A 20,983-nucleotide genomic window follows, 5' to 3' on the forward strand; every position below is an offset into this window, starting at 1 on the left:
ACCTAGATCGCCCTTTTTGGATTTCTCAAACCAAAGTTATGCTCCAAATGTTGAAGAGTGTTCATAAAAATTGCAACTGAAATTTCCCAGCAGTTTGGGCGACCAAACATCAAGGTTCAATTGACCGAATGGATTCAGACGACCAAAATTAGAGTTAGTTGATCGAATGGCTACTGTCAATTTGAGAATCCTAATTTAATTGGTTCGGACAACCGAACACATGGCTCATTCCACCAAAGCAATGCGATAAGTTTTGTAAAAGGCAAAAAATCACTTAAATTTCCAAATATTAAGTCATTATAACACGCACAACGGCTATAATTCAAAGGATGATATAAATAGCTAACCCTAAATGTGTTTTAGACAAGATATTACTCCTATTATTGAATATCAATCGTAATTTGCGTCGTTCTCATTGAAAACCTTTTCTAAGTTCCTTCTTTCAAACACATGGATTTTTAAAAAAAGAAAGCCTTAGCAAATCTCTTTGAGCTTCATTAAAAACTTCTTTTGAGAGTGTATTAGATTTTATTGTGTACTCATCTACTCTTTTTAGAGAGTTAATCCCTGCGCAATTGTTGTTTGATTACATCTTTACAATAAGCAAAATGAGATTTTCACTTGAGAGGCTTCTCCGCCTATTGAGGGAGAGAGGTAACTCCACCTTAGTAAAGGAGAGAGATGACTCTACCTAGTGAAGGAGTAGGGCTCCGCCCAAGGAAAGGAGAGAGGTAATTCTACCTAGGTAAAGGAGAGAGGCGGCTCCGCCTATTGAAGAAGGGTTTGTAAAAGGCATCTCCGCCTATTGAAGGAGATATAGTGAATCCTCATAGCGGGTTGCTTGAGGCAAGAACGTAGGCATAGTCACCGAACCTTGTAAAAAATCTGGTGTCACTCTCTTCCCTAACTCTTTTATATTTCTAAGCATATTTAAATTGATATTCAACTGCTATGAATGTTTCAAAGATTGTTTTCATTGTGTTGGTTGATTACTTGCTGAAATCATTGCAAACACTATCTTATAGCTAAGCATATTGTGATTTATCTGCTGTGAATATTATAGCAACAACTCTTGTGTATTTAAGGATATCTACATTGATATATTAATTTTCTAAAAATACTACTGTTTTTGAGATTATTGGATCACTTGTGGAAATCATATTAAAAATTCATTAAGCTTCCGCATAAGTATTTAAATACCCAATTCATCCCCCCTCTTGGATCACACCTCAACTTACATTTTTTTCACTGTAAGAAACCGTTGATTTACCCACATCAAATCGTTGACAGTTTTTTTCCTAATTTGCTTTTAGAAGAAATCATCGATGTACCTAGTAAAACCACCAACAGTTTTTCTTAAGACCATTTTCATTGTTTTCTTTAACTTGTTTTCAATGCACATGTATCCCCCCACTTCTGTTGATCGGCGGCTACCAACCTCACCGAGCAACCCACAAACGTTGACTATTTTGATTTAGAATTTGCTATAAATAAATGTGTGTGTGTGTGTAATGTAATATGTGGTGAAATGAGGGTGAATAGCCAATGAGCGAGAGTGATTTTGATTCCTCTATAATTCAGTTTTGTGAAATAAATTGATAGTGTTTATTGTGCAAATACTCACTGAGTTTCAGTCACAACCAGTGACTGAGTGTCCCCTCCAGCCATTAGTGGTATCAGAGCGTCCAGGTACGCCGAAATTCGCCAAACAGAGTCGAACAGAGGAGAAATTCAATTTTCTTCCTAGATTTGTAGTCATTCAAAATCCAAAATTGAGCCTACCATTCTGAAATTCGTGTCGAGACGATTTCAAAGGTGAAAACCACATCTCAAACGGAGTTCTAGAGCCCTCACACGCACCCTTACGCACCAACATACGAAACAGCGTTTGTCACACGCTCCTCACACGCCGGAGAGAGCACTGACCGCCGGCATCACGCGATCCATGCGCCACACGATCATCCTTGCTCAGCTGATGTGATCCGACCCATTACCCGATCCGCACCCTGATCCATCAATTAGAAACCCAAACCTGTGACCCGTGAGCACGACCAGACCTAGCTTCCGACCCGCCTCCAGTCGCTGACATGCTGCACGCCCAGAAGTTGCCACGTGGCTCTAACGGTAACTATTGACACTGTTAAACGGCCATTATGTCAAACCGTTTTTTTTTTTCTTTTTTTTTTTTAAATCAGTCCAGAATTTTTGGTCAGTTTAGTGATTTTTTAGACCAGTTCTTTGCAACCTAAAACCGATTCCTAAGGTTTTGCAACCTTCTAAACATATTGGTGGCATCATATTTGCCAAAATCTATCCCCATCACTCTATTTTTGATATATTAAACCCGATGGCTAATGGTATTACCCAAGTGGTCATTCCAAAGTTGACCTGGGAGAATTATGACAACTAGTCTATTCAAATAAGAACCCTTCTAGATGCTCAGGGTGTCATGGACATCATTGAAGATGGGTACAAAGAAAGCCCATCAAAAGAAGTCGAAGCAACTATGTCTGATGCTCAAAGAACAACCTTGCCAGCCAATTGAAAGAAGGATTGTAAGGCGAAGTTCATAATCTACCAAGGCCTTGATGAGGCCACGTTCGAAATCATCACCTCCACCAAGACATCCAAAGGAGTTTGGGATTCTCTCCTGCGAACACACAAAGTTGCGGACAAAGTAAAGAAGATTCGTCTTCAAACACTATGAGGTGATTTCGAATCTTTAAAAATAAAATCTACTGAATCTATTGCTGACTACTATACACAAGTTATGGTAGTATTAAATCTATTGAGAAGAAATGGAGAGACTCTCAATGATAAGAGAATTTGTGAGAAAATTTTGCAATATTTGGATCCAAAATTTGATTATAGCTGTGACCATAGAAGAAACAAAAGATTTGGAAACCATGTCTGTTGAAGAACTTGTGGGCTCACTCCAAGCCATGAGCAGAAAGTCAATAGAAGGAGTGATGATAAAGCACTAGAGCAAGCCCTCCAAATGAAGTTGTCCCTCACTGCATATAGATACGACAAAGGTGGGACGTCACAGCAAGGAAGAGGATGAGATCAAGGATCTCGTGGAAGAAATTCTGGAAACTTTGAATCCAAAGAAGGTGGCAGAGGCGGAAGAGGTCCCACTAGAGGAGGACTCAATCAACAAAACTATGCTCCACAAGGGAGAGGACAAGGAAGAAGAAGGGGATACAATAACCGCCCAAACGTAGACAAAAGAAACATTCAATGCTACAACTGTCATAAGTACGGACACTATAGCAATGAGTGTTGGGGGCGACAACACGAAAAGGTTAGCAAGGAGGCTAACCTTGCCGAAATTGAACATGCATATGGAGAGTCGTTGATGCTGATGGCACACAATTCAACTCCCCAGGACCAAAGTGTTTGGTACCTTGATTCTGAAGCCAGCAACCATATGACTGGCAGAAAGAACCTGTTCTTTGAACTTGATGTGAAAGTCCAAGGGGAGATCTCTTTTGGCGATAACTCTAAAATCCCAGTCAGAGGGAGAGGAGATGTTTTGATCAAATAGAAGTTTGGAGATCATGCTTACATCTCCAACGTCTATTACGTGCCAGATATGAAGACTAATATACTTAGTCTCGGATAGTTTGTCGAGAAGAGCTACCGAATTAGCCTTATTGATAAGCAGATGGTGATAACAGACGCTCGAGGAAAGCTAGTTACTCGAGTACAAATGGCAAATAATCGAATGTTTCCACTCGCCATTCAAAATTATAAGTCAAGATGTTTGAGCACTATCATCAAAAACAAAGACTGGCTATGGCATCTAAGGTATAGACATCTGAATTTTGAAAGTTTGAAACAATTGGGAAGCAAGAAGATAGTGAAGGGCTTACCCAACATCCACCACTCAAATGTGATATGTGAAAGCTGTGTTATGAGCAAGCAACACAGAAACGGCTTTGGAAAGCAAGTCTACTGGAAATCTACCATGCCGCTCCAGCTAATACACACAAACGTGTGTGGTCCATTGAGACCATTTTCAAATGGACAGAGTCGATACCTCCTCACCTTCATTGGCAATAACAGCAGGAAGGCTTGGGTCTACTTCCTGAAAAGGAAGTCAAAGGTGTTTGACAAATTCAAAGAGTTCAAAGCTCTTGTGGAGAAACAGAATGGCTATCGCATCAAGTCACTCCGATCAGACCAAGGAAAAGAGTACAAAGACGAAGCTTTCCTGGAATTCCATAGGCAGCAAGGGATTCAAAAACAGTTCACACCGACCTACACTCCCTAGTTGAACTGTGTAGCTGAAAGGAAAAACCGCACAATCCTTAACATGACCAGGAACATGTTAAAGGATAAGAATGTGCCCAAGAGTTTTTGGGCAGAAGTAGTGTCGTGTGCAGTCATCTACTCAATTGGTGTCCTACGAAGAGTCATGATGCAATGACACCACATGAAGCCTACAGTACTCACAAGCCCAATATGAGTCATCTTAGGGTGTTTGGCTCCATAGCCTATGCCAAGATCCCAGAAGTAAGAAGGACAAGGTTGGAAGATAAAGGAGAGAAGTGTGTCCTTGTTAGATACAGTGATAGCACCATGGGATATCGACTCTACAATCCCATCAATAAGAAAGTCATTCATAGTAGGGATGTCATTTTTGAAGAAAATGAATCCTAGAGGTGGGACCAGCCTGAAACTTCCAAAGACGCATAATTAACGCTTGAAGAAGAAGAACCCACACTGACAAGAGAAGTGGCTATCGGGTCACAAGTTCCCGAAGTGCATACATTTCCACACAGTTACCATTCACCACAGAGGAATGGAGCTTCATCACCAATTGAGCGTGAAATCTTAGACATGAGGCTTAGAGGTGCCCGTAACTTAGCTGATCTGTATGAAAATACAGAACCAATGGAAGAGTATGTTGCTCTAAACTGCCTGTTGCTGACTAGCAACCTGATTAGCTTTGAGAAGGCTAACGAAGAAAACAAATGGAGAAAAACGATGGATGAGAAGATTCAATCCATCGAGAAGAACAAGACTTAGGAGTTGACAAATCTCTCGAAGGGCCGCAAAACTATTGGTGTAAAATGGGTCTACAAGACCAAGAAGAACACTTAAAGAGAAGTCCAGAGATATAAAACAAGACTTATTGCCAAGGGCTACAGGAAGAAAGAAGTGGAGTTGATATCTTACAGAACATATGATCAGATTGCTGACATTTTTACAAAGCCACTCAAGCATGATATTTTTTCGAAACTGAAGACAATGCGCAAAATGACAAAGTTAGGAGAGTCAAGTTTAAGGGGGGCATGTTGAAGAGTAAACTTTACGGCAACAAAATTTGACGACAGCTACCACACCAACCAGCCGCTTCTGTTGATCGACGGCCACCAACCTCACCAACTAGCCCACAAACGTTGATCATTTTGATTTAGAATTTTCTATAAATAGATGTGTGTGTGTGTGTGTGTGTGTGTGTGTGTGTGTGTGTGTAATGTAATATGTGGTGAAGTGAGGGTGAATAGCCAATGAGCGAGAGTGATTTTGATTCCTCTGTAATTCAGTTTTGTGAAATAAATTGATAGTGTTTATTGTGCAAATACTCACTGAGTTTCAGTCGCAACCAGTGATTGAGTGTCCCCTCCACCCATCATTAATTTGCTGAAAATACTACTATTATTGAGATTGTTGGATCACTTGTGGAAATCCTATTAAAAATTCATTAAGCTTCCGCATAAGTATTTAAATACTCAATTCATCCCTTCTCTTGAGATCACACCTCAGCTTACATTTTTTTTATTGAAAGAAATCGTCGATGTACCTACATCAAATCGTCGACGGTTCTTTTCCTACTTTGCTTTTAGAAGAAATTGTGGATGTACCTAGTAAAACCACAACAGTTTTTCTTAAGACCATTTTCGTTGTTTTCTTTAACCAATTTTCACTGTACATGTATTCCACATACTACAACAATGAAGGACTGAATGTCGTAGACTGCAATCCGCACACGTAATGACACTTTTGGATGCCCGTAGAAAAAATGAAAAAGAAGAAGAAAAGGCTAGAAGAAGCAGAAGAGGAAAGTGGATCCATAACTAAAATTTGGAGCTTCAACTGTGGAGATAGCTCAAAGCTTACGCTCCAAAGGAGTTTCTGCCCCGATAACTTGGATTCATTTCTAGAAATAATATTAATTTATTCAAAATTATTCAAAAATCATCCTGCTGAAATTTTTTTTCCTGAAATGACTTGTAGAACCATATTAAATGTCGCTGTTCGATACAGCGAGTTCTGTATAAAGCTAAACATGTCTGTGTGGGACAGTCGCAGGATGATCTTGCGAGCGCCTGGCCTGGCGCTGAAGGAAGGCAGAAGCTTGGGGTCAGGCTTTGGGTTGGCAGCGAAGAAAGAGACAAGTTGAAAAAATAAAATTGATGCATGGAGGTGGAGTTGTGATTGGCTCCGAAGGGGCTTACTTTCTTTAAACTACAACTGCGTTTTTTTTTATTTGCTAAACTTAAACTATGCCATGGAGGTACAGTAATGAGACCACTGTGGGATTAGTTTTTCTATATAGGCCCCTCAAAATCCTCATTTAAAAAATCATTATCAATTTTGCCTCATTCATGAAAATAAATCCTAATTTTGCTTTCCAAGATTGGATTTCGTCCCAAAATATTTTTTCAACCTTGAAAGTCTTTTGGATTCTCCTGAATTGGGTTTTCCCAAATTGTTTCTCAAAATAAGGTCATTTCTCTTTTAAAATCAAGCACCGTTTCCGATTTTTAAATAGTAACCTTTCTAGTGAAATTCTTTTCAAAAATACCCAAATCCAAAATTTTCTTGTAAACTAGCCGGCTTGATCCCGAGTCTCGGGGTACAAATGTAGCTTACCCTAAAAGGGATAGGTTCAGTCCAAAACATTTTTTCTTCCTTCTTACTCTTCGTAAATGAATTTTCAACTAATTTTCAAAAAGAACGAGTAGTGGAGCTTCCGTGGAGTTCAATTCTTCATATAAGTTTCATGAAATGTCATTTTTTTTTCTTTGGAAACACACAAACACATATAAATATAGTAACCATTTCTTGAATGGGTACTAATAAGGGTGCTAAAAGGCTGATGATTAATGAGATGGTTGGCTAATCACCTTCCCTATGCAGAAATGTACTCCCGAACTCAAAATCTGATTTTCGTAAACCTTTTTCAAGATTTTTTCTTTGATTTCCCTTTATTTTTTTATTTTTATTTTTAAAAGTAGCGACCTTGTGTCATGTGATTCACTATTTTGCCCTTTTTCCAAAACTTCTCTTGTTTGGGAAGACCTTTTTCCCTTTCGTCGACACCCTGGACAGAATCTGACGTCGACAATGATTTTTAAAAAACTCAAATAAAAATTTATTCCAAAATAAAACCAATTTGACCATGCTCTACTTAATTAAAAAAAAAAGTATTTTATCAAACTTTATAATTAAACCATTCAAAATATTAACATGTAATTTATTTTTCTAGAGTAACTCATTATGTATCATCCTCTAGGGTTCACTGTTTGGCTTCTTTTATGGGAGTAGTCAATCCCGTAAGGCATTTTGTTGAAGAAAAAGTATGAATGATTTAGTTGTCTTGGCAGGGACATTTTACATAGGTTATATTAAAGAAAACAAAATACACTACATTGATAATAAAAAATCAAAATTATAATTAATTGTAATTATAGAATATATCACTTGATTTCTCCATTATCTCTATTTAAATTCCATTCTATTATGCAAACGAAATGTGATGTTCGCACAATTAGTAGTTGTCCATTCCTCATCCCATCCCTCCTATTTGGACCCTAGACCTCCAATAAGGATGTATCAAGTTTTGACCACAAAAATATCTCGAGACAATAGCTTTGATTACGTGTTTGAAATATAATTCTACCTTATCCTTGCGTGTTGGTAAATAAGTCGTCATTTTTTTTTTTCTATTTTTTATTTATTTTTTGATTGGGCAGTAGAGTAGTGTTCGAATCTAAAGAATTATAGCTATCTAGATTGATTAGGTAAGAGAAGCATGCTATCTTTGTGAATGAACTATATAAAATCATATATATATTTTTATTTGTTACCCGAGCAATATTAATATCAGTAATTAAGGTGTTAAATAATGTGAGATCTCAGAATTCCAGTCAATGCGATTAAAATTTTGTTTTTTATTTAGTCATTAACATTTTAAAAAGAAGGAAGTTCAACGCTTGATTAAGAACCATTTGGAATCCAACCACCAAGATTGAAACAAATTTTCGTAAGCGTACCCCAAAAAACCAAAAAAGGTGGGACAAAAGCTAATATGATTTTATTATAAAGACGGACGCACATAAATGGATCAATACAACAAATGGAACTGAATAGGATGAAGTTTCTAAAAAGTTTACTGTTATCCAATCTAATTTCCTAAAAATGCTCTCAATTAATTTGCCAATGTAACGTGAACCAATTCAATGCTTTTATTTTATGAAACGTCGTCTTACGTCAATGCGCCCCTCCTGAGTCGTCTTGACCAATGACTCCTGCCTACTAATTAATTAATTAATTAAAACAAGCAAGTCAAGTACAAACACAACCACGCTGTTGTCTGGAAAAAAACCAAATTGTAAAATTAGAATAACGCGGTTGTTCTAGTGTTTATCCAACACCAGGCCAATGACACAATCAATCAAGTCCAGACATTTCTAATCTGAGTGTTTCCACCCCCCCCCCCCCCCCCCCCAAATGAATTCACGGAAATGTTTTTTTCCAAAAGAAAATTCAGAAGAATTTAATGTAAAAAAAAAAATCTATAGAATTCACGCCCAAGAATTCAGACATAAAAGCTAAGAAAGAACCAAAAGAAAAGAATTTCAATATCTAATGGACAGCTATCTAGCTAGCTAGGACCTCTCTCTCTCTCTCTCTCTCTCTCTCTCTACGTTAGCCTGAGAGAGTACTACTAAACCCTCGTGACTCAACTTTCTATTGCCTTTTAAGAATGTGGCAACTGCTGGGCGCTGAGCCATATAGGCATTATATGAATATCATCAGTGCCTTAATTTGCGTCAGGTTGAAGAAGAAGAAGAAGAAGAAGAAGAAGAAGAAGAAGATTCCGTAATTACATTTTTGTTGAGCAGGCAGCTCCTCAGCCATACTGCATGTAAGTTTATAGCACTTGGCCGAACTGCTGATTATTTCGCCATCGAACAAAGAAGACCCCCTTCCATAATTTCAAAGCCACTTTGTTCCATCAGGCAGCATCTCTTCTATCAGCTCATCCCGCATAGAGTTGTCTCCAAGCCCGAGCTCAAATCCTCCTCAACTGGCATCATATTCAGATCAGGTAGCAAAAAGCTACCCTGGGTTTCAACAAACTTTTGGTCCCCGCAAGAATCGGGTGGTGGGAAATTCTCACAACTTGCTTGTGTTGCTGTCACCGAAAATGAAGTGTGGTCAATATCAGGGCTTGCTTCAGTTTGGTGGGGTTGACTAGAAAATGTTTCCTCCCGTCCAGCAGAGGTTGTGCATTCTTGCTTTGCTGATTGCAAATCCAAATCCAGCTGCAAAATGGAACGAATTCTGTTACTTTCTTTCCTAGAGTCATGACCCGGCTACATTTGATAATTCAAGTCAATCAGAGAAAATTTTAAATAACAATTAAAAAGCAAATACATTATAAATAATAATAATAATAATAATAATAAAAATAGGGTTCATTATGTGTATTTAAAAGCAACATTGAGTGAGATTACATTGAATTGCAAAATGAAGTACAAATCTTCCAGCAGTTTCTTAAAAAAAAAAACTTTTTTGGCAACTAATTGGCAAAATAGTTTGTGCTGCATGTGCCCAAGCCTATCTCCATGTTAACAAATAATTACTGGTCATCTCCCACCTACAGAAGTGTATATGCACCTGCAAACAATTACAGCAAGCACAGAATCATTAACCATGCCACACATGTACACGATCGTGCATATGCACTTGATGTCCAAAAAATTAGGTTTGTGATTTATGAAAGCTTGAGGACACCATGGTCAAGTCCGCAACAGGTAGACAAGCAAAAGACTGGGTGACTAACATTTTCAGGTAAGAGAGGGTGGCAAGGCCAGAAGCATTATTGAATCTCTAGCCTTTGGAATGTTCTTAAAGTCAGATCTCACACCCATTTTCGGGTAAGGCAGGTCCAGTCCAATCCCAAATTCTCAATTAATTGGCTTTAAAATAATAGACTGATCAAGTTCATCAAATGAATTCTAGATACTCTGATATCATCAATATTTTAATCCAGAGCAAAATTATCTGGAACAGGTAGAGGAAGCTTCTGAACGAAATTAGAGTCCACAATCATCCATCATAATGACATTTCACTTGTCATGCATGCCAACAAGTGTGCCTTTCAATTTCATAATTTGTATTTAAAGTGAAGATTTGTCGAATGCAAATAATTCCATTCAGAATCTGCCAAAATAATTGCGCATATTACTTAACGATTGTAGTTGAAAGAAGAAATCATCACGTTTAATATCACGGTTAAGAGATTAGACTATATTCAAAACTTTGTATCATGTATCTTCCCCTGAAACAATACCAGGAACTCTGAACCGGTCAATCTTGAAATATATATATATATTGTTTTGCCTCTGTTGCTTAATTGGGCCTGCTCTTATGTCCATATATATATCTAAAGATGTTTGAGAACGTCCCGCGTAATGGACATAAGAGCAGGCCCAATTAAGCAACAGAGGCAAAACAAGGAAATAGACGATTAATAAGAACAACTGGTTCACCTTCATTTTCTTCAAGCTCTCATTCGCCGCTCTCTCTTTTCTAACCGTGACACGTAATGCTGCTATCTCCTGTTTGACGTATCCAAGGTTAATAAAACCCACAGAGAAAAAGATAGAAGAGATCCTCTCAAACTTAAGGGAGGCAAACTAAACGTCAACATTAAGTTCCAGATTATACCTTTCGCAAATATATTCTTTCCTTTAACAGCATACTCTCCTCTTCTTTAAGTTCAGCAAATGTCTGCAAACAATCAATGGAAGTGTTCTACTTAGAACATACAGGAATCCGGTGAATATTATAGCAATTCAGTAATAAATGTTTTTCCACGAAGGATGAACCCGTTCCTTCAAACGGCCCGGGAAATTTTTGGGATCATTTTCCCTATTTTAGCATATGAAATAGTCAAACAAGAAATACCCATTACACGGAGAGGCATTCATTGCAGAGCTCGCCCAGGAATAAAAACTGTGCTGTAACATTTTTCCCAAAAATAAATAAAACATCACTCAAAACAAAACATTACCTTCTTTCTTCTTGACCTCCTGCCTGTGGTGGCGGTGTTGGCTTCATTTGTACCAGTGCCCTGAAAAGTTCATCACCCATATACAGAATTATTGAATAGACCAATTAAACTGCCATGGTTGGTATTTATTACTTATTAGCATCCATATTTACAACACTGAAAATTCAAAAAAAAAAAAAAAAAAAGATGAGGGACATGCATAAGAATCACCTAAAGGGTGATGCTATCCACTTCCCACTGGGGTTAACAGTGAACAACCTCCCTGTCCTTGCTTTGCCACGTGGCGCATAGCTATTGGACGGGAGAGGAGCCCCAAAGGGACGCGCGTACACAATCCCCGCCACCCCTGATTTAACAACCCTGCCGCGATTCGCCTACTAACGGACAGGATTTATCCTAAAACCCGGGCCCATGTGGGCCATATCCCACCAACAAACACAAACATAAACATCCAGCACACGCAACCTTCCTGAACGAAGCCTCTATTCTTTCCCAAGCCCTCCATGATCGAACGGCCTAGCACTAACGACCAGTTAGTCGTCCGGTGAGCGCTACTACAGCGGAACATACAACCTCCCAGTAGCCCTAACCAAGCCAGCTCGCAAGTTGCCACCACATCACGAAGATCACGTGATCGCGCACGGCACTGAATCCTTGTTCTCTCGGGATCACGTGGCTCAACAAACGTGGCAGACATCGATTGGCTCCTTGGGTGGACTCGTACGTGGATGCTTCTACTCCAGGTCCCAACGAACCTCTGGCCTGTATGATCCCCATGATCTCTGAACAATGATTCTGATGATCAATCCACAACCGTCCGATTAAGCCCCAAAGCGTTTTTGGACAGCCGGACCCACATGCTCGCATGCAACGTGTAAATGACAAACAGTATGAGGGAGTCAACACAGATTCTATGCCATCTCGAGAAAAGTAAGCCTGATAAAGGGTTCAGATAAACACGCGACGCCGATAAATAAATACAAAGAAAAGCAAAAGCCGAAAGGGGAAGACATGATCAACCGGCAACACCCGCGCCCACACCAGATAATTTCCGCACCACGGAACATGATCAACCGCATTCAACCAACGCAGACCTAACCGCATACAAAACCCAGACCCCCGCAAAACAATTATTTTAATGACGAAAACTGCCCTCGCTGTTTGGCTAGGGATTTGACTCTAGAATGGCAATTTCGTCCTTGAAAAAGAGCAAAAAAGGTACACCACACAGGAAGTTTCCTGGTTCCGGGACGGACCAATGGGTATTCTCTCCCTGACAAAAATGTCCTCGCAAACCAGCCGGTTCACGGTGTGACCTGTAAGGGTGTTTTGGTCAATTCACGGTGGCGGTGAGCGACAGCAGACATGAATGACGGGCGAACGGAAAAGAGGCGAGATGAAAACGCGAAGAACTTTCAAGTTTCGAGTTTCAGTCACGGGCTGACCCCACGTGAGAGAGAGCGAGAGAGGTCATAAAAGGGGATCGCCAAGGGCATTTCGGTCCACGGCAATATAGACTATGTGCACATAGTAACTCCCGACGCCCGACGACAAAGCGACCACCGCTGGCAGATTGGTCAAACAAAGGGAGAAAGAGAAGAAGAGAAAAAAAAAATTGAAAAGTGAATGGGCCGGAACTGAACTGTATGATCGGAAAAACGGCAACATCGGGTTAAATAGGAAATATGGTAATAAAGAGGGGGTAAAATGGGCGTAAAAAGCGAAAAATGGCCTTCTGAATATCAGAATATCTCGTAGACAAACAATCACGGAAATACTCGCCACTCCTGACAAGAAAATCATCCCAAGATTTTTTTCACAAATATTGCGGCATCAAGCATCCGCTGCAATCTTCAAATCCAAGAATTCTCCTACGTAATTTTGGGCATCCGGCAGGGGTAGTTCCGGCAACGGATAATATCTGAGAGAATAATATCAGTTGGCCGGAAAGATGACACCGCCGCCGGCAAAAAAGACAAAGAAGAACAAAGCAGAGGAGAAGGATGCGGAGGAGGAGGAAGAGGAGGACAAACCTTGGATCTGCCGGCGGAGGAACAGTTGGCCGGTCGACTGAACTCTTCCAAGCCACCGTCGGCGGTAGCGCAGGGAGAGCCACCGCCGCTCCAAGAGAGCGGCGTGGTTGGACTGTCTCTGGTTGACTCGTGGTCCTTCCTCGTGAGAACGGCGGAGCATCTGAAGACTAGTTTGGACCGGGGCTGTCGGAGCCCCCAGTCGAGCGGCGGTAGGACCGCCGGAGGCCTCGCTGGCGGCGTGGCGTACGACTGCTTGAGCCGCACCAGCAGCTCCACCACCACCGTGTCATCTGTCATCGCGGCCCTTATCCACTCGTCCTTCGCCATCGATCAGCTCGTCTCCGCCAACACAACAGAAACAAAGACAATAGAGGCAGACGCCAATAAGAGAGTGCAGAAAAAGAGAACAAGGATGGAGACGGAAGCTGATTGAGAGAGAGAGAGAGAGAGAGAGAGAGAGAGAGAGAGAGGGATGGTGGCGGAGAAATGAGATGAGAAAACCTATTGAATTTGAGGAACAACTAAAAAGGGTTGCTGCTTGGAAATATATATATATATATATATATATATATATATATAAATAAACATTTTTGTATGTTTATAACTGTATCTGGTTTGGTTACTGGAGTTGTGTGGTGATGGGTCCAGGGCTGGGCTATTTTGTTAAAAAAATTAATTCTAAAATTTAATTTTTCTCATCTAGTGTAGATGAGGTCCACAATAGAAACGTGGAGACCGATGCGAACCGTGTGCTTCAGGCTCCAGCAGTCCAGCCCCCTTCACATATACGGAGCTCCGCAGAGATGCCCCATGGGCCGCTACCCAATATCGCATACCCACCCGACTGATGCCGTGGAGCCTGACTGACCGAGTTGCCCGCCTGCCCCGCCTGCGCCTACCTTTCAGAAAACCATGATCTTCCAGCTGGCAGCCGCATAATGAATCTTTAGTTGAAGAAGAAAATATGTAACAATATTGAGGCACATATTGGAGAAAATATATGGAATCAAAACACTTACACGTAAGCGATTCTGCCAATGAATGCATGCCACATGGACAGTGGGATGCGAATGGGCTTCGACTCCTTCGAATGGCTCGTAGATCGTTTCATCCACGTGGCATGAAATTATTAGTGAGATGATAGGTAAATGCTGGTGTGGCATTTAAAAAAATCTACACATTTTAATTAAAATTTGTGCATGAGAATATTTGTAGTGGAGATCTCAATTTCAAATTTTTGGGCAGGGACAGAAAAGGATATAAAAAGATAGATATTAAGATATTTTGTCATATATACTCAATAAACTTTTGAATAAACTTTGAAGAAAAAAAAAAGATATGTTGGAAGATGTTTTTACTCTTTATTGAAATGATAAGATTTTATGTGATTATGGCATGTATATTTGTAATATTAATTAAAACTAGTCGCAGACGCGCGAGCACGCGTACGCGCGTATAATGGTTTCAATTTGCTTATTTTTTTTTTTTTTACTTTTTAAAACTATCTTATTATTACTTTACTATTACATTCTTTTAGTTTTTAAAGGAAATAAATAGTTACCATTTTTTAAGTTCCTAATGCTTTCTACACCATTATTAATTAGACAAAAGATATTTTATAAAGATCTTATAAGGGAGGGAATGAATAAGAATGTCAAATAGAGGAATGAATTCTCATGATTTATAACTTGAATTCAGTAGATTTTAAGTAAACAATATATATATATATATATATATATATATAGATTATAATTTGATAATTAGTATACAACTTTAATTTTTTTAATTACGCTTTCATCTAAGGAAACCTCACCTTCATTGGCAACACTTCTATCTCGAAAATGGTGTTATCAATCCCTATTCCCCAATAATTATTCCTAACACAAAAAATAGGAGAATTTTAGTATCTTGCTTGGATCAAGAGATTCTAAGGAAGCCACCTTCATCAAAAACACAATTGCAAATGTGATTGAAAATTTAAAGTATTTGAAAATTTAAAGTATGATTAAATGGAATATAAATGGTTTTAAGAAAAGTAAGAGAAAAAAAAAATTAAATGACTTGAAAATAAATGGTAAACAAAGGATAAACTGTAAACTATTCTCAGGTTTGGATTATGGCTAATCCATTCTTCTTTAGAATCTAATCATCTTCCTGAGATCATGGATGCATTTAACATATTTTTCTTTGATTTAGCTGAGGATTAAGTAATGGAATTGGTTGAGTAGTTCTTCAAGAATGTTTGCACTTTACCTATTGGACTATTCAACCAAAAATTCTTGGAATGTCTTTTCCTTTTGTCGTTGAGATGTAGCCCCCCTTCATGTATCCAGTCTTTTTGTTTTGGCACGTGATAGGAACTCATCGAGCTTAAACAATGGTCTTTAACGTATTATGACAATGATGTCTTCCTTAAAAAGCAATAAGACATTCAAATTAATTAAGGCAAATTGTTGTTCTATTTTGTATCCATATTCGAGCCTTTAACTTCTCATGACATTTACTTCTCAACCCTAACCATAATGTGCAAAGACATATTCCTTCATTTTTCCATTCCATTGGTTACTTTTCTCTATAGATTGGTTTCTCCACCTGAGTTTATTGCCATTACACCATGCTACCAAGAAGACGATCTCAATTTCCATTGACGATGGGCACCATATTAAGAAAAAAGATAAAACCCTTCATGTCATGATTGAGGATCCTTCTTTTGATTGGATTAAAAATGTTTATTGCCCTATTGCCTCTACTTGCCCTAACTATGTTAAATTTGAAGGTACGTGTGGCTCATCTTGTGGCTTGTGTTAGCTTTGGTGTATTCCCAAGAAGGGAGGGGGTGAATTGGAATTTTAAACTTTTCTTTTAGGTTAAGTTAGAAGTTAATGTAATTTGGTAACCTAGGGTCTTTTTTATACAATCCCGAATACACAGATAATATAAAATGCGGAAATTTAAATCTTACGCATCATTCACATCATAATATACACGTGCGGTAAATATAAAGTGCAGAAATATGAACAGACACACGATATGTTATCAGGGTTCGGCCAATTGTGCCTACGTCCCCGCCTCTAGCTCACAAGTCTAAGGATTCCACTAATGCTCACTTAACGGGTGGAGCGGCACCGATTACAACCAGGTCAATTAGCAGAGGGTTGACCTCAACCATTACAAATTCTCCTTGCGGGGCGGAGAAGGCCTTAGGTCAAATTCACAGGACTGACCCCAACCTTTACACAATCCTTATCTGGCTGGATTACTGCCCCCTCAGGCCATGCTTGGAAATACAACAGTATTTTTCACAAACAAACTGGTATAGTGATTATGCTTTAATGTAAAGCAAATATGTACCCAAATATGCGCAATATAATCAATGCACCTCAATGATGTATGAACTATAAGTTCGGTGCTCTACGTGTGCAATCAACACTCAGAATAATGACTTTATCTAATCAAACACAAGAGTGTATATCAAACAAGTTATTCTTTGAAAACCAGATAAACTATGTCTCAATCTCATATTAGGGTTTCAAAGATGTTAGCAATAAATATTCAAATAAATTCAAAAATATATTCTTCAATGTAGCAAACACAAGAGTTGTTTGAAAACAAGCTTTGAAAATGATTTTTGCACACAAAATTATAGACTTAGGTTACTTGCAGCAATGCAAGAACCACAACCTTATGAGAGTATTAGAAAGTATAAATGACGCACAAACACACAAAATATACTCACAACACTTGAAAGATCAAGAAGGATGATGTGTATGAGTGTTTTGGAGTAGTATAGGCTAAAATAGGATTGTGAATTTTGAGAGAATTTTGTCCTAATCAAATTTGTTAATCCTTACTAATTATGACAAATGAATAGGTATTTATAGGTAAGGAGGATTTTTTGACCAATGGGTATAATTAAAAAAGTTTAAAACAGGTTTACAAAAATTAACCCCATTTACCTCTTTAAAATAATCAGTAAAAATATTTTAACCCGCAAAGTTCGGGTGCCCCGCCTGAGGTTCAGGTGTCTAAATAGACATAGTCAAAAAATCAATTTTTAGTGGTTCGAGTGCCCGAAGAGTGAGTCAGTCGGCTGAACAAAAGTCAATAGCATTTGTTCGTTAGTTCGGGTACTTAGCTCCAAGTTCAATTAATCGAACTGACCAATTCGGTCGCCCGAGCCCATTTTGAACATAATCGTTCAGGCGCCCGGGTTGTTGAAAAGGAACCTAACACAGGTTTGGGTTCCCGAGGTAGATACGCTCAAAAGTGGTTCGGGTGCCCAAACAACAAGTCAACATATTGACTTGTTTGGTCGCTTGAGCCGTTTAACACTGTGATGATCCCAAAATATATATACGATTCAAGCATAATAATAATAAATAAAAAAAAATGGTCATTAAGTTAATATCAATACAGGAGTGCTTTTTTGTATGATCCTTGATTTCATGTTTGATGCCTAAAAAAGACCTTATCTTAGCGAGTGCTCAGAGACGGTTGCGGCTTAGTCGCTCCTAGAAACACTGTTTGTACACGTAAATAAGTACATATACATAAAATAGTATTTTGACAGACATAATTTGTAAAAATACATGGTAAAATAATAATAATAATAATAATAATAATAATAATAATAATAATAATAATAATAATAATAATAATAATAATAATAATAATATAGGTATCTTATGTGGGGCCCACATGAGTTATGAAGTCGTGTGGGGTCCACATGAGTCCCAAAACTATTTAGGACTCATAAAAATGTGTAAGGACTATTGGAGTTACGTATGACCCACTTGGGTCTCGAAGTTGTATAAGACCCACAAGACCATGTGGGGCCCACATGAATTTTTGAAATTCAAATTTAATTTTTTTTGAAAAAATACTAAAACATGACTTAAAAAAAATAATAATAATGATTTTAAAAAAATTAAAAAAATAAAATAATTAATTAATTAACTAATTAATTAATTAATTAAAAATTAATTAAATGGGAGTGGTGGCAAGCACTCCCACATGACCTTCGTCCCTATCCCATGCCTAACCCATCCCATGCCCATTCTTTAATTTAAAAAAATTATAATTTCACCTCTCTCCTTACACTTTTACAAATTCTATTTTCTTCCCCAAAATTTTCCTATAAATAGGAAGCTCTCAACCTTCATTTTTCATAAAAAATTTCAAAGGTAGAGAAAGATTAGTGAATGAAAGAATTAATGGTAGAGAGAGAATTTTTGAGTAAGTTCTCACTCACCCACTATTTTCGATCTCATTTCTTAGAGATAGTCATTGTATTCATAACACAAGATAAGTAAATTTGATCATATTAGATTTTTATTTAAAATTTATACCCGAGTTTATTTATAAGTAAATTTCGATTATGTTAGTTAGTTTCATAAAATTCTCCTGAATTTATTTTTACGCATATTTAATTATACTAGTTTTATCCTCAATATACTTGTATTTATTTTTGAGTTAATAAATGTTCTAAACTCCTTGGGTATTTTACATCATTAATTTTTATAAGAAAATATTTTTAACATGAAAATTGTGTGGCATGAGTTTATTTATACATTGCATATTTCACGAAAATATGAGTAAAGATTACTTGAATTGATATTTTTTTTATGTTGCGTATTTCACAAAAAATATGAGTGAAAATGAAATTTTCATAATATTATTTTAATTATATAATAAAAATATTTTTAAAACCCCTTATGGCTCAGATGATATAGAAAATTATGAATACTCGATAGCGCAGCTTAAAGTTTAAATTGATTAAAGTACATTCACACTGTTTACAGAGTGATTTTATATATTAGTGGATTTCTCCTGAGTGCACACCTGGGTTGGACCAAGGCTTAATAGAGAAAATCTCACTTAATGATGATGTACGTTGATTTAGTTTGGTCGGTCAATCAGCTGAGTTCAGTCTTCAAACCGCACAACCCAGTCATGGAGGTAAACATGACTTACGATTAACAGGCCTAAGGGTGATTTTTACAGTACATGTATATACATATTTAATTACATGTATAGAGTTATTGATGATTTGAAGGTAAAGTATAAGTTTATATGAATATGGCCATTATTGTGCCTAAATGATGATCAAAATGAAACGTATAAGGAAAAGCATATATATGTATATAATTAAAAATTATAATTACAGTTTTTAAAGTTAAAAGTTTAATTTAACAGTTATAATATATAATTATAAAATTTTACTGTTGTAGTTGATGGCAAAAGCTTTTATGCAGAAATTTTTAAATTTACATTTATTTTAAAAGTATTTTTAAAGTTATAGTATTAAATATTATTTTACGAAATTATGAAAACTCATTTTGGTCACACACTAATAATAATCTTATTTACTTACTAAGCGTCGTCTCACCCCAATCATTATTTTACATTTCAGATCATTTTGATGAGCGTACCAGAAATTTGGAGTAGTAAGTGCATGGGCGGGAGTAGAAAGAGTAGAGTAGAATAAAAATTTAACACAATACAATTTAGAATACTTTTGTGTATTAGAATTTTACATTTTAATAGTTGAGACATATATTTGTAATAAAACTAATTAGTACTCTAGTAATAAAAATAATTTAAATTAATTTGCGTCCGTTGAAAAAATTTATATATAGGAACCCATTCGGGATTTGGGTCCTTACAATTGGTATCAGAGATTAGGATATAAATTCTGCATGCTCTAATATATAAATTTTACCAGAGCTTAGGCATAAAACATGATTTGGGTAGGATTTGGTAGTTTAAAATATTTTTTTTATTGGTTATCTTATTATACGTTAATAATATATTTATGATTTTAAAATAATATTTGATCATTGTTTAAGAATGGATCCTAAAGATAGTAACATTAGAGGAAATGAGATTACGTAAAGGCTCCCAATAACAGGTAACAACCCTATATTCTCTAAAAAAAATGGTAGTATTATTGAAGACATATTAATTAATTTAAATATGTTATTTATGTTTGTAGAAACACATACATATATTGATGACTCATAATTAATTGATAGATTATATGCATTAATAATTTAAATTTTTCATATATATAAAATAATATAATAATATCCAAGATTTATTTATTTTCATTGTTATTATTTTCACTTAAAATATAAGAAGTAGCACATTAGACCCTATTAGGTTTAGAGGTGCTACATATACAAATAGATCTAAACAAACGGCTTATTCTGAAATCTGGATTTACCCAAAATTCCTTTACATGTGCAAGTTGGATATGAATATCTATATTTTTACATTACATATTCAGTTCTCATCCAAACATTTAAGCTTAATTTAGGAATATATATTTTGACGAAATCTTTAATTTTAATTTTGTATTAGTTTATAAGGAATTAAATACAATTTAAATGTTACTATATTATATTTAAATTAAAAAAAAATCCCTTAGCATGTGCAAGTTAAAATATATACATTGCATATTCAATTCCCATCAAGTATCCAAGTTTGATTTAGGAATACAAATTTTGGCGGAATCTTTATTTTTTATTTTGTATAAATTTATAAAAGTAAATACAACTTAAATTTTACTATATTATAAAAAAAATAATGAAAGTAATATAAAAGTTAACTAATCTTTTTCAAATAAATAACT

At 36.8% G+C, this 20,983-nt stretch overlaps 1 protein-coding gene across 1 annotated transcript; it reads right to left on the bottom strand.

Annotated features, from left to right (window-relative positions):
- Positions 1–8,790: 8,790 nt before the first annotated feature.
- LOC131152213 (uncharacterized) lies at positions 8,791–13,888 on the bottom strand. Its single transcript, XM_058103943.1, has 5 exons — positions 13,351–13,888; positions 11,318–11,377; positions 10,972–11,034; positions 10,794–10,862; positions 8,791–9,563 (listed from the first exon to the last, which is right to left on the bottom strand). Exons 1-5 carry the CDS (start codon positions 13,675–13,677, stop codon positions 9,273–9,275), a joined length of 810 nt encoding a protein of 269 aa, XP_057959926.1. The 5' UTR covers positions 13,678–13,888; the 3' UTR covers positions 8,791–9,272.
- Positions 13,889–20,983: the final 7,095 nt, after the last annotated feature.

Source organism: Malania oleifera, chromosome 3, assembly GCF_029873635.1.
Source record: "Malania oleifera isolate guangnan ecotype guangnan chromosome 3, ASM2987363v1, whole genome shotgun sequence".
Classification (NCBI taxonomy): Eukaryota; Viridiplantae; Streptophyta; class Magnoliopsida; order Santalales; family Ximeniaceae; genus Malania; species Malania oleifera.